Here is a 13,557-nt window from a genome sequence, read left to right as displayed (position 1 = left end):
GGCAATTGATAACTTGGGGTTACAAAGATACAAAGGACAAAACATTGCTGCAGCTCAGAAGGTTTGCAGGAGCAACACCTTCCATAATGCAAACCCCCATTAACAGACAACTAAACAGATACTTTTATCCATATAGTGCAATGAAAAAGTTTGTTCTAGAAGGTTCTGTATTTGTATTATGAAAATAAAAAGGTCTATACAGCATCACATCTGAATCATGTCAATTTATGTTCTTATTCGAAAGTTGGCTTTGGTTGTTTTTAGTATTTATATAAATTCATAGAAAATATTAAACATCTAAAATAAATAAACAGATCATCTAAATCATAATAGTTAATGATCGTGTTTGAAAAGCTTTTGTTTTAAACATTTGCACCTAGATTCACATATATTTTTTTCTTCAAACGTATAAACCAGAATCAGTAGTGCTCAGGGAGGGGGGAGTGCTTTTTTGAATAGATCTGAAAAATAAACAAGATACATTTCACTAAATGCTGAGGTTTCCTTCATGTCTTGCATTTTTTGGTGGCACAGATTAGATTTGTGGGGTCTCTGTGCAGGTGACAAGATAAATCTCTGACACAAACTGTTCCATGATAAAAGTACAGATACTCAATACAGTTCCAACACAAAGAAAGCAGATACACTATTAGACTGAGTTTTTAAAAATGTGCAATGGTGTTCTGCAGCAGCTTATCGTGAAGATCACATATAAATTATTTTTCGTCATCAGTCCTGCTGGGACCTTTACACTGGAGCAGGATTGCACAGTATCAATCCAGTGTAAAAAATTCCAGAAGCAGACAGCCAAATCCCAGCAAAGCATCCTGCTCCCATATTTTCCTTGGGATGTCATGCTCGACTGCTTCGTTTTGAAGAAATCCAGTGGCAAACAGAGCAGGACTTGTACAAATGGCAATGAGTCTTATAACATATCTGGCCCGTTCACGGCTCAGGAGGACGGAGAGAATGCAGCTTCTGTTCATCCAGACATTTCCAATATTTGAAGTTCATCGCTAAGTACTGGATCAAGTTGGGCAGGTCAGCAAACACTACAATCAAATTTTAAAAACACGTTAAGACTCATATCAAAGAATTAATAAAGATTTAACAAAACTAGGGCTACTAGAGAGGAGACAGACAGAAAGAGGGGAGGAGGTAGGGAAGAGCGAGAGAAAGCTGGGACGTGAACACAGAGAACTTTAACATTTGAATGGGATAGGTAGAATTATAGTAACAAAGAAAAGGTAGGAAATTCAGCCTTTCAACAGGGTAGGAATCTAAAACTCAGGACTATAAATATGAAAATCACTCAAATCTAATCCAGATTTATTTACTCATAGAATGTGGACCTAATCATAATGGGGAATGATTCAGGTGAGAGTGTGGGCGTATTCATAGGGAGGAGCAAGGGAGAAAAGATTACATGGATATAACGATGGCATTAAGGTGAAATTAAACAAGGAGATTTGTGCAGAGCATAGATCCTGGCATGAATTTAGTAATGTTGAATGGCCTGTATCTTTCCAGTAAATAAAACAAATGTCCCTGAAATACATTATCTAGTCATCTATCTCATTTGAGAAACTGTAATGCACAAACTGACTGATAGGGTTAGATGAAGGTGGGAGGAAGCATGTGTGGTGCATAGACTGGTTGAGCCAAGTGGCTTCCTTCTGTGAAATGCAGCGAGTGTTTTAACAATAGACAGCGAGAAAGGGGAGGTGTCCACAGGATGACAGAGCAATTACTGAGTTGAAACTGTACATCATATGACTTGTGCTTCAGAATTGATTCAGTTGACAAATGAAGAGTACGACAACCAGTTTCCTTTGTCAGATTTAGCATTACTCCCAATGGTTAAGTGCATCACCTAATAGTCTTTGCAGCTCTGCCTTTAGAGCCTTAAGATCAATCTGTGGTCTGTGCAAAGAGGAACAACGAACACTTTCAGAAGAGGAGTTAGAGCAACTAAAAACTGGAAAATTGGAGAAATAAGATTTCAAAAGAATGTGCGACAGACTCAAAATACTACAGAGAATCAATACAATTAGATTAGATTAGATTCCCTACAGTGTGGAAACAGGCCCTTTGGCCCAACCAGTCCACACCGACCCTCCGAAGAGTTACCCACCCAGACCTATTTCCCTCTGAGTAATGCACCTAACCCTATGCACAATTTAGCATGGCCAATTCACCTGACCTGCACATCTTTGGACTGTGGGAGGAAACCAGAGCACCCGGAGGAAACCCACGCAGACACAGGAAGAATGTACAAACTCCACACAGTCAGTCACCCAAGGCTGGAATCAAACCCGGGTCCCACGTGCTGTGAGGCAGCAGTGCTAACCACTGAGCCACCGTGCCGCCCGTATGATCAAAGACCATAATTAATTTAATGTATTGTAATGACAGTTTTAGGTTCTGCACGTCAAATGATAACATGTTACGGTTTGATGGGAGAATGGGGGGTGTTAGGGAAAAATAAAACACTTACCATCCCAGGCATCAAACATATCCGTAACAAAGTAATCAATGAAGGAGATTTGTGACTTGGGGATGCTGCAAGTATTTCTATCAAACACAGGCATTACCACAGGTAACCCTTGTCGTTTCTCCTCATCAGTCTGTTAAAGAGACAGAATTAAAGGTTAAAGGAACTCAGCTAATCTTAATAACATCCCACATATCAAATTATGCAAAACACAAACATGGTGACATCATCATCATGCTCATGAAGTCAGCTCACTTTGGGAAAATGTGGGTTCTGTCCTCCAGGTTTCTATTTACAACACGCTATACCTCAATGGAGTTGAACTAATGAATATCAGGACAGGGAAGCGATAAAGTGGTTACGAGCCATGCCAAAGTTAGAACAGACACCTGGATTGACTATCTAACACCCTGGAATATGAACAGGGAGTTGAGATTCCTAGCCTCTGCCCTGCTCTTGCAGCCACTGTATTTGTATGCCAAATCCAGTTTGGGTTCTAGTCAATAACCCTCAAGATGTCGATAGTGAGGGTTTCAGTGATGGTAACAAAACGGACTGTCAGCTGTATGGTGGTTAGATTATCCCTTCTTGGAAATGATAACTGCCTGGAATTTGTGGCACAAATGTTATGTGCCATTTGTCAGCCCAAGTCTAGATATCATCAGTGTCTTGTTGCATTCGAACACTAACTGCTTCAGTAACTGAGGAGTTGTGAATGATGCTGATCATTGTGCAATCATCAGTGAACATTACCAATTCTGACCTTATTGCGGTGGGGAATCATTGAAGCAGCTGAAGATGATTGGGCCTAGGAAATTACCCTGAGAAACTCTTGCAGAGATATCCTGGAGCTGAGACGAGTGGCTTCCACCAACAACCATCTTACTAATGGATAGGTACGACCCCCAACAGTTCCAATCAGTGAGGAGTTTTACCCTGATTCCAACTGACTTCTGTTTTGCTCTGACTCCTTAAAGTGTAGCCTTGATGTTAAAGGGAGAAATAAGGACTGCAAATGCTGGAGATCAGAGCCACTTACGCCATCTACAAACGGACCCTTCCACCAGAGATATATTTCCCTCCCCACCCCTATCAGCATTCCAGAGAGACCATTTCCTCCACCAACTCCTTTGTCAGATCCACACCTCCCCCACCAGCCCACACCCCGCTCCAGGCATCTTCCCCTGCCACCGCAGGAAGTGCAAAACCTGTACTCATACCATATCCAAGGCCCGCCAAGCATCCTTCCACATCCATCAGAAATTTACCTGTACCTCCACCAATGTCATCTACTATATCCATTGCACCTGGTGTGGTCTCCTCTACATCGGGGAGGCAGGACGCCAACTTGCGGATCATTTCAGAGAACATCTCTGGGACACCCGCACCGACCAACCTCACCGCCTGCAGCTGAATACTTCACCTCCCCCTCCCACTACACTAAGAACATGCAAGTCCTGGACCTCCTCCATCACCAAACCCTTACCACCATAATGGCTGGAGGAAGAACGCCTCATATTCCGCCTTGGGACCCTGCGACCACACGGGATCAATGTGGATTTCACCAGTTTCCTCACATTTCCCCTCCCCCTACATTATCCCAGTCCCAAGCCTCCAACTCGACACTGTCCTCTTGACCTGTCCATCACTTTCCCCATCTATCCACTCCACCCACCTCTCTGACTTATCACCTTCTCCCTCATCTTCATCTACCTATCACGTTCCCAGTACCTTTGCCCCAACCCCACACCCCTCCAATTTAATCTCTCAGTGCCTCCCCCGGCCCACAAACCTCATTCCTGATAAAGGGCTTATACCTGAAACAGGGGAGAAAGTGAGGTCTGCAGATGCTGGAGATCAGAGATGGAAATGTGTTGCTGGAAAAGCGCAGCAGGTCAGGCAGCAGGTCAGGCAGCATCTAGGGAACAGGAGAATCGACGTTTCGGGCATTAGCCCTTCTTCGCTGCTGCGCTTTTCCAGCAACACATTTCCATCTCTTATACCTGAAACATCAAATTCTCCTGTTCCTCTGATGCTGCCAAATCTGCTGTGCTTTTCCAGCACCACACTCTTGATATTAAAGAGTACTCACTCACCTCACTCTTTTGCCCACATTTAAACCAACTGAAATAAGTTTAAACTGAGATAGCTTGACTCTGTATAATCATGACATGCCTGGGGGTGTGGGGGTAGGGGTGAGAGATGGGGGCACAGGGGTAAGAAGGGAGATGGGGTGAGCAGTGAGGAAAATTAGGGGAGAAGAGGAGGGAGACAGGATAGGGTGGGGGAGTGGGAGAGTGTACGAGAGCATAAGTGTGAGCGCGAGACTAAATCAGTAGACAAAAAAGTACAAGGCAAACTAATGAGGGCTAAAGGCCAATAAAGTTCCATGGACCTGATGGGTTATAGAGTCATAGGGTCTGTATACATGCTGTACATCTCTTCAGTCCAAGCATCCATATCAACCAGATATCCCAACCCAATCTAGTCCCACCTGCCAGCAGCCAGCACATATCTCTCCAAACCCCTCCTATTCATATACCCATCCAGATGCCTCTTAAATGTTGCAGGTTGCATATGGGGATTTTAAAGGAAGCATGAACTGCGTTAGCAAATGCACTTGTAATAATCTTCCAACAATCCTTACATTATGGAAATATACCAGAGCATTGGAAAGTTGCCAATGTAACATTCTTAGTCAAAAAGATAGGAGGAAAAATAAACAGGTAATCGTCAGTCAGTCAGTTAGCTTAACAACTGTCAATGGAAAACTATTGTCTAATGTAAAGGATGCATTGGCAGGGCAATTAGAAATACATCAGATCAAGCAGTCAGCATGGCTTCATGAGGGGAAATCATACTGGACAAGTTTATTATTTATATTGAGGAGGTAGCAACTGGGACAGAAACGGGAACCAGATTTGCAACATATTTGAATTTCCAAAAAGCACTGAATAAAGTACCACATTATAGGCTACTTAGGATAAGAGCCCATGGCAGTGGGGGCAGAGTATTAGCATGGAGAGGGGAGTGGACAAATAGAAGAGTTGGTATAAAGGGGCCATTTTCAGGATGGTTACCTACAATTAGTAAGTGTCACAGGGATCAGTGTTAAGGTCAACTTACTGTTACCAAGAACAGAGCCCTGTGGGACAACACACAACACTGACCTCCAGGCGGAATACATTCCATCTGCAACCACTCTCTGCCTTCTGTCAGCCAACCAATTCTGAATCCAGATAGCCAAATCTCCCTGTATCACATACTTCCTGACTTTATGAATGAGCCTACCATGGGGAACCCTATCAAATGCCTTGCTAATGTCCATATACACCACATCCACTGCTCGACCTTTGTCGACCTGTCTTGTCACTCCCTCAAAGAATTCAATAAGATTATTTAGACATGACCTGCCCCTCATGAAGCCACACTGACTGCCTTTAATCACACTATGCTTTGCCAAATAGTTGTAAATCCTACCCCTCATAATTCTTTCCAAAACTTTGCTGAACACAGACCTAAGACTGACTGGTCTGTAACTGCCATGGATTTCCCTATTACCCTTCTTGAAAAGAGAAACAACATTCACCTCCTTCCAATCCTCTGGTACGACTCCCGTGGAGAGTGACAAAGCAAAGATCTTTGCCAGCGGCTTAGCAACCTCCTTTGTCGCTTCCCGGAGCAGCCTATGATAAATCTGGTCTGACCCTGGGGACTTATCAATCTTAATGTTTGCCAAAAGTTCCAGCACATCAACTTCATCGATCTTGATCTGGTCAAGCCTTTATCCCAGCTCCTCAAAATTCTCATTCACAACAATGGTCCCTTTCCTTAGTGAAAACTGAAGCAAAAAACCCATTTAGGGCTTTCCCTATCTGCTCAGACTCCACGTACAAGTTCCCTCTGCTATCCCTGATCGGCCCTACCTTCTCCCTATTCATTCTTATTCCTCACATATGAGTAAAATACCTTTGGGTTCACCCTAATCCTTCTTGCCAAGCCTTTTCCGTGCCCCCTCCTGGCTCTCCTCAGTCCATTTCTGAGCTCCTTTCTAACAAGCCTGTAATCCTCTAAAGCTGTGCTAGATCCCTGTTTCTTCCAACTTATATAAGCTGCTTTCTTCCTTTTGACAAGAATCTCCCCTGTTTTCGTCATCCAAGGCTCCTTAATTTTACCCCTTCTAATCTGTCTCACAGGAACAAATTTGTGCATCACTCGCAACAACTGCTCCTTTAATAGTCTCCACATGTCTGCTGTGCCCTTTCTGGGGAACAAATGCTCCCAGTCTGTACTTCCTAACTCCTGTCTGATAGCGTCATAATTTCCTTTTCCCCAATTAAATACCTTCCCTCGGTAACTGCTCCTTTCCCACTCCAAGGCTATGCTAAATGTGAGACAGTTGTGGTCACTGTCACCAAAGAGATCTCCCACTGCAAAATTTGACACCGGTCCTGCCTCATTGCAGAGCATCAAATCCAAAATGGCCTCTCCCTTTATTGGTCTGTCTACATACTAAGTAAGAAAACCCTCCTGAACACACCTGACAAACCGTCTGCACTTGGGAGATTCCAGTCGATATTGGGAAAGTAGAAGTCACCAATAACAACAACCCTGCTACATCTGCATTTTTCCAAAATCTGATGGCCTATCAGTTCTTCAATCTCTCTACTGCAATTAGGGGGTCTATAGAAAACCCCCAATGAGGTGGCCGCTCCCTTGCTGTTCCTAACTCCCACCCATACTGACCCAGTAGACAAATCTTCCTCAACAGCTTTCATTTCTGTAGCTGTGATGCACTCTATAGAACATAGAACAATACAGCACAGAACAGGCCCTTCGGCCCACGATGTTGTGCCGAACATTTGTCCTAGCTTAAGCACCTATCCATGTACCTATCCAATTGCCGCTTAAAGATTACCAATGATTCTGACTCGAGCTGAAAATGTGTTGCTGGTAAAGCACAGCAGGTCAGGCAGCATCCAAGGAACAGGAGAATCGATGTTTCGGACATAAGCCCTTCATCAGGAATGAAACGTCGATTCTCCTGTTCCTTGGATGCTGCCTGACCTGCTGTGCTTTACCAGCAACACATTTTCAGCTCTGATCTCCAACATCTGCAGACCTCACTTTCTCCTCAATGATTCTGACTCTGCCACTCCCACAGGCAGCGCATTCCATGCCCCCACCACTCTCTGGGTAAAGAACCTACCCCCTGACATCCCCCCTATACCTTCCACCCTTCACCTTAAATTTATGTTCCCTTGTAACACTCTGTTGTACCCGGGGAAAAAGTCTCTGATTGTCGACTCTATCTATTCCCCTCATCATCTTATAAACCTCTATCAAGTCACCCCTCATCCTTCGCCGTTCCAATGAGAAAAGGCCTAGCACTCTCGACCTATCCTCGATTCCAGGCAACATCCTGGTAAATCTCCTCTGCACCCTCTCCAAAGCTTCCACATCTTTCCTAAAATGAGGCGACCAGAACTGCACACAGTACTCCAAATGTGGTCTTACCAAAGTCCTGTACAGCTGCAACATCACCTCACGACTCTTGAATTCAATCCCTCTGCTAATGAACGCTAATACACCATAGGCCTTCTTACAAGCTCTATCCACCTGAGTGGCAACTTTCAATGATCTATGAACATAGACCCCAAGATCCCTCTGCTCCTCCACCTTACTAAGAACCCTACCGTTAACCCTGTATTCCGCATTCTTATTTGTCCTTCCAAAATGGACAACCTCACACTTGACAGGGTTGAACTCCATCTGCCACTCCTCAGCCCAGCTCTGCATCATATCTAAGTCCCTTTGCAGCCGACAACAGCCCTCCTCACTATCCATAACTCCACCAATTTTCGTATCATCTGCAAATTTACTGACCCACCCTTCGACTCCCTCTTCCAAGTCATTAATAAAAATTACAAACTCTGATTAGCAATACTACACCCCCTCCTCTTTTCCCCCTCTCCCTGTTACTTTTTAAATATTCTAAACCCTGGAACATCTAGCAACCATTTCTGCCCCTGTGAAACCCATGCATCCATTACGGCCACAACATAGGGAAAGATATATTGGTATCAGAGGCAGAGAAGGATATGGAGGGATTGCCTAAGATGGAGAGGTTGAGTTTCTACGTATTATAGTTTAGAAGACAGAGGCGACTTTATTGAAACATACAAGATTAGGGTGGGTGCTTAGACGTTGTTTACACTTGTGGGACGGTCTAGAATCAGAGGGCATAACATCAGAGTAAGGGGTCACCCATTTAAGGCAGATGTGGAGGATTTTGTTTCCTGTCTGAGGACAGTGAATCTGTGGTATTTACTACTGAAGGTAGTGGAGACCAACTTGTTAAGTATATTCAAGGTTCACATGGACAGTTTTAATCAGTAAGCAAATCATGGGATATGGGGATAAGGCAGGAACGTGGAGTTGAGGATGATTGAATGGCAGAGTAGACCCAATCAGCCGAATGGCCTATTCTTCCTTCTACATCTTATGGTCTAACGCGTAGTAGGACAGTGAAACAGCCAGTTTTATTTGTTGTTCAAACCAAGATCACCCAGGGGCTGAATGTATGGCACTTGATTGGACTGAGTGTTACATATATTAAGGAGAAAATGGGGACTGCAGACGCTGGAGATCAGAGCTGAAAATATGTTGCTGGAAAAGCGCAGCAGGTCAGGGCCTGAAGGAGGGCTCATGCCCGAAACCTCGATTCTCCTGCTCCTTGGATGCTGCCTGACCTGCTGCGCTTTTCCAGCAACACATTTTCAGGTCTGTTACATATATTAACATAGGGCCTTATTCTTTGTAGAGAAAGAACTGGTCCCTACATTGCATCTAGTTCAACTTAAAATAAGCAAAAGCCACTCCCTGGTTCCTTCCTCAGTGCAATAACTTGACTAATGTGAGAACCTGTCCAGTTTAAATTTAAACAGAGCTTGACAAGTTAACTGTCAGTCATCACCTAACTGGGGCAATGTTCATGTCATCCCTTCTACCAGAGTCCACATGCTAACCAACCAGCACTTTCCTCTCATCAGGACAAATCTTGTCTTCCCTTTACATTGGTATTTCTTGAGAACTATCCTGATGAGATTGAACAAGATGAAAGGCTTCTATAAAATGTCTCTCTTTTCAGCAAAGCACAAGTTCTGAAATATCAAACAACTGTTTTCAATTTACCAGACTTTAATACAATCAACCTTTAAGGACAGCACAAGGAAGTAAATTAAACATTCAGCCTCACCTGAGCAAAATACTCCTCTGAAATACGTGCAGCCCACTCAATACAGAGATCCAGGGGGCGGCAGGGATTGGAGATATCTGCACATTTTATTAACATACGTTTGATCAGAGTTCGATTTTCAGGAGATGTGAGGATGGTATTACATGAATCTTCATTGCCACCATTCTGCAATGAAAACAGTGAAAACACACTGAAGGAACATCATTGACCTTAGTGTTATACTCTCATACACCTCTACTAGTTGCTGAAATAGTATCTGAAACAGAGATAGGAGCAGAGCTACAAATCTGAAATCTTACTGTTAATGACAACCAAAGAATGTATGTACTACACCTTGTTACCCATCTTCCTGACAGCAAGCACACTGGGGATCCTGGCACTTAAGATTCACTTCTTTGTGCAATTTGGGAGACGGCTGGCCAATTAGCAGAGAGGTGAATTCCACAGCTAGTAATCCAGGTGGAAGGTGGGGGTTGGACAAACACAACTAATACTTTCAATGGTTTTGGAAACTCATGGGTTAGTTTCTGTACTTTTGATAATGCATGAAGTCATTATAAGAGACAGTTATTGCAAAAACCTCTGAATGCACTAAATTAACATTGCAATATGATCTGAACTTGAAGTATTACCAACAGAAGTTGCACCTTAAGTATGTAAGGCCACATAAAAAGCAACCAAGCAGTCATTTCACTTCTAGAGAATTGCATTGCAAAGTAGGGAAGTTGAGTAGAATCTATTTTGAACCATGGTGAGACATTATAAAAACGTCATGGAGGCTTGAGGGATAGTGAAGAATGGGAGCAGGAATGTGTGGGCAAACAAATCAGGAATGGATTGAAAGGGTGCAGCTCACTTTTCTCAGAAAAGGTGGAGAGACCTAGGCTTTGGTTATCAAAATTCTGGAAAGGTTTTGGCAGAATGAATACACACAATGTTTCTTTGAAGTGGGGTGGAGGTGGGGGGGGTGGGTACACACATCAATAAATGGACAATGCTAGAAGCTATTATTAAAGACACTGTAAGGGCACACTGATACGTTAATCAGATGGTTTGTCAAAGAGAAATCATACTTAACTAATTCATTAGAGTTCTTTGAAGAAAAAAACTCAGCGTTCTTGTAGTACCCTTATCCCTGAGCCAGAAAGTCTAGGTTCAAGTCCCACCTGATCCAGAGATCTGTAATAACATCTCTGAACAGGATGATTAAAAAATATCTAAGCACTACGTGGTGCCATTGATAAAGGGGAAAGTCAATGTATTGTGCTTAAATTTTCAGAAGGCATTTAATAAGACGACAAAGATTATGCAGAAGCTCAACACGTGAGTAACGCATTGGAGTGGATAGAAAACTGGCTGGTGAACAAGAGTTAGAAAGTAGGAATAAGTAGGACTTCTCCAAGTGGGAAGGATGTTGTGAGTAATGTTGGCGCTGGGGCTGCAGCTCATTACATTTTATAAAAATATTCCCTTTAACTGAAGAGTCAATAAACAAGGCAGCAGGTTCAGAGGGGATTTGTTGAGTCATGTTTTCACCCAGAGAGTAGTGAAATCTGGAATGCACCACCTGGGAGGGTAATTGAGACAGGGAATCTCAATGTTTAAAGAGTACTTAACTGAGCACTTAAAATCTCATAACATTCAAGGCTATGGCTAGTGCTGGAAAATGGGACTTGTGTAAATTTAGGGTGGTTTTTATTGGTCTTGAAGGGTCACATGGCCTTTTTTTATTGTACAGATCAATGATCTTATGAAATAATTGGGATGAAGGGACAGAACGTATGGCAGCTAAATTTGCAAATGACAAAAACAGGCAAGAAAATAAATTGTGAAGAGTACATAAGCAGCTTCAAATGGGTATTGACAAGTCAGCCGGCAAAGATCTGTCAAACGATGTACAATGTGGGCAAGTGTTAAACTGTCCATTTGGGCAGAAAGAATATAAAATCATATTAGTCAAACGGGGAGAGGTTGTAGAGCTCAGAGATACAAAGTGATCTGGGTGTCCTCGTACATGAATTGCAGGTTAGTAATCAAGTACAGCAAGTAATGAGGAAAGCTAACAGGACATCACTTTATTGCGAGGGAAACTAAATGCAAGAGCAGGGAGACTATGCTTCAGTTATATAGAACATCGACAAGACCACATGTGGGGCACAATACTGATCACCATACTTCAGAGGAAGTTCACTAGATTAAAATCTGGAATAAACAGATCATCCTGAGGGAAGGCTGGTTAGGCCAGGGCTGCATATTCTGAAGTTTAGAAGGTCACAGGTGATTTAATTGAAACAAAGATTCCAAAAGGGACCTGGCCAGGTGAATGTGGAAAACATGTTTCCTCTTGTGAAAGAATCACGAACTGGGGTCACAGCTTAAATGTTTGCCCATTTAAGAGAGCTGAGGAATATTTCTCTCTCACAAGTCTGTGTCTCTTTGGAATTCCCTTGCTCAAAAGGCAGTGGATACAGAATCTTTAAACATTTCTAAAGGTTGAGGTAGATAGATTCTTGATTACCAAGTGGATGAAACATTAATCAGGGATTTGCAGGAGTGTCGAGTTGGGGTTAAAATTATGATCTTATTACATAGTCTGTCCCTTGTTTGTATGAAATAAGGTGCCACCAAGAACTTTAACAGGAAATTCTGAAAAAATGTTTTTTAACCGGCGTGATGAGGCTGTGGAACTCACTACCATAGGGAATGTTTGAAGGGAGCTGCATAGTTACATTTGAGGAGGAGAAGTCTGGCAAGAATTTCAAAGGCAGAGCAAAACAGGGTTGCAGTAGGAAGTTGGTTTGAGAAGATTCAAGTAGAGTATGTGTGCCAGCAAGAACCGGTTTGGCTGAAAGCACGTGAGATATGCAGGTCAGAACACCAAAGTACAATAGGAACTTTTAGTTTGTAATCCCAAATTCTGCTTTCTTCATAAGTAGTGTTGAGAGAGAAAGAGAGATAGAGCATGTGATAATGGGACAGACCCACAGATATCACATCTAAAAGATGCAAAAGAAACTTCAACCTACAACTCTATGTATGCATGTGTCTGTGCGTGTGACGGGTGAAGGTAGCAAAGTCAAGATAGACTGGACTATGCCTACAAGATAACAAGGATTGACTACCCCACACTTGTCAGTAAGCCAACCATGTGGATTATATCCTAAACTGCAAACACATTTTGTATTTTTACTTTTGAAGAATACACAAGGACAGGTGTTAGAAAGTCAAATCTGCTGGAGGTGGCTAGTGGGACTGAATGGTTCTGTGTTGCAGCAAGCTAAACTATCCTTGTTCACTAATCTAGTTTCAAGTGTTAGCATGCTGTAATATTGAAGAACAATTCCCTGGATACCTGTGTTGCAAGTAAAGGAATTCTCTCACTCTGTGCTAGTAGCCAGCTAGTTAGCAAAACAGCTCACAGCAACAGGCCAAAAGGTCTCTCTCTCACTCTGAATGTAGGAATTCAGTCCCTGACAAAAGTAACCAAAACAACTGAATCTAACCATCCTGCAAAACTAAGAATTTCTAAAAATTGAGTGTTCAACAATGAATGTCAATGCTAGCAGTAACCTCCAATGCAGTGGCTGCAAATTCATGTACCCGCAGTTCATGAACAATTCAGAGATGATCCGTAATCTTGTTTTCATCTTTTTGGATTCACTTCTTCATAATCCATGTGCGTTGCCTTCCTAATTTTCTCTTGTAAGAACTTGAAAGTTAATAAACTCACTTTTGAAATTTAAGTTAGCAGATGAGGCAGCATCTTTGTGAACTTATTTTGGCGGGAAGAATAAAACACCATTAA

The 13,557-nt window shown here is 42.7% G+C and overlaps 1 protein-coding gene across 1 annotated transcript in view; it reads right to left on the bottom strand.

The window, feature by feature from the left end:
- Positions 1–209: 209 nt before the first annotated feature.
- Positions 210–13,557, bottom strand: part of pde8a (phosphodiesterase 8A) — a 138,992-nt gene continuing 125,644 nt past the window's right edge. The window contains 3 exon segments of the mRNA XM_087981200.1: positions 210–1,052; positions 2,498–2,627; positions 9,753–9,917. Of these exon segments, the coding sequence (XP_087837326.1) occupies positions 946–1,052; positions 2,498–2,627; positions 9,753–9,917 (402 nt within the window). The 3' untranslated portion in view covers positions 210–945.

This window comes from Chiloscyllium plagiosum, unplaced genomic scaffold (genome assembly GCF_037043375.1).
Source record: "Chiloscyllium plagiosum isolate Xiang-an unplaced genomic scaffold, Cpla_swu_hap1 HiC_scaffold_39, whole genome shotgun sequence".
In the NCBI taxonomy this organism is placed as follows: domain Eukaryota; kingdom Metazoa; phylum Chordata; class Chondrichthyes; order Orectolobiformes; family Hemiscylliidae; genus Chiloscyllium; species Chiloscyllium plagiosum.
The sequence above is the reverse complement of the archived record's forward strand: the minus strand, read 5'-3'. Positions and strand labels throughout refer to the sequence as shown.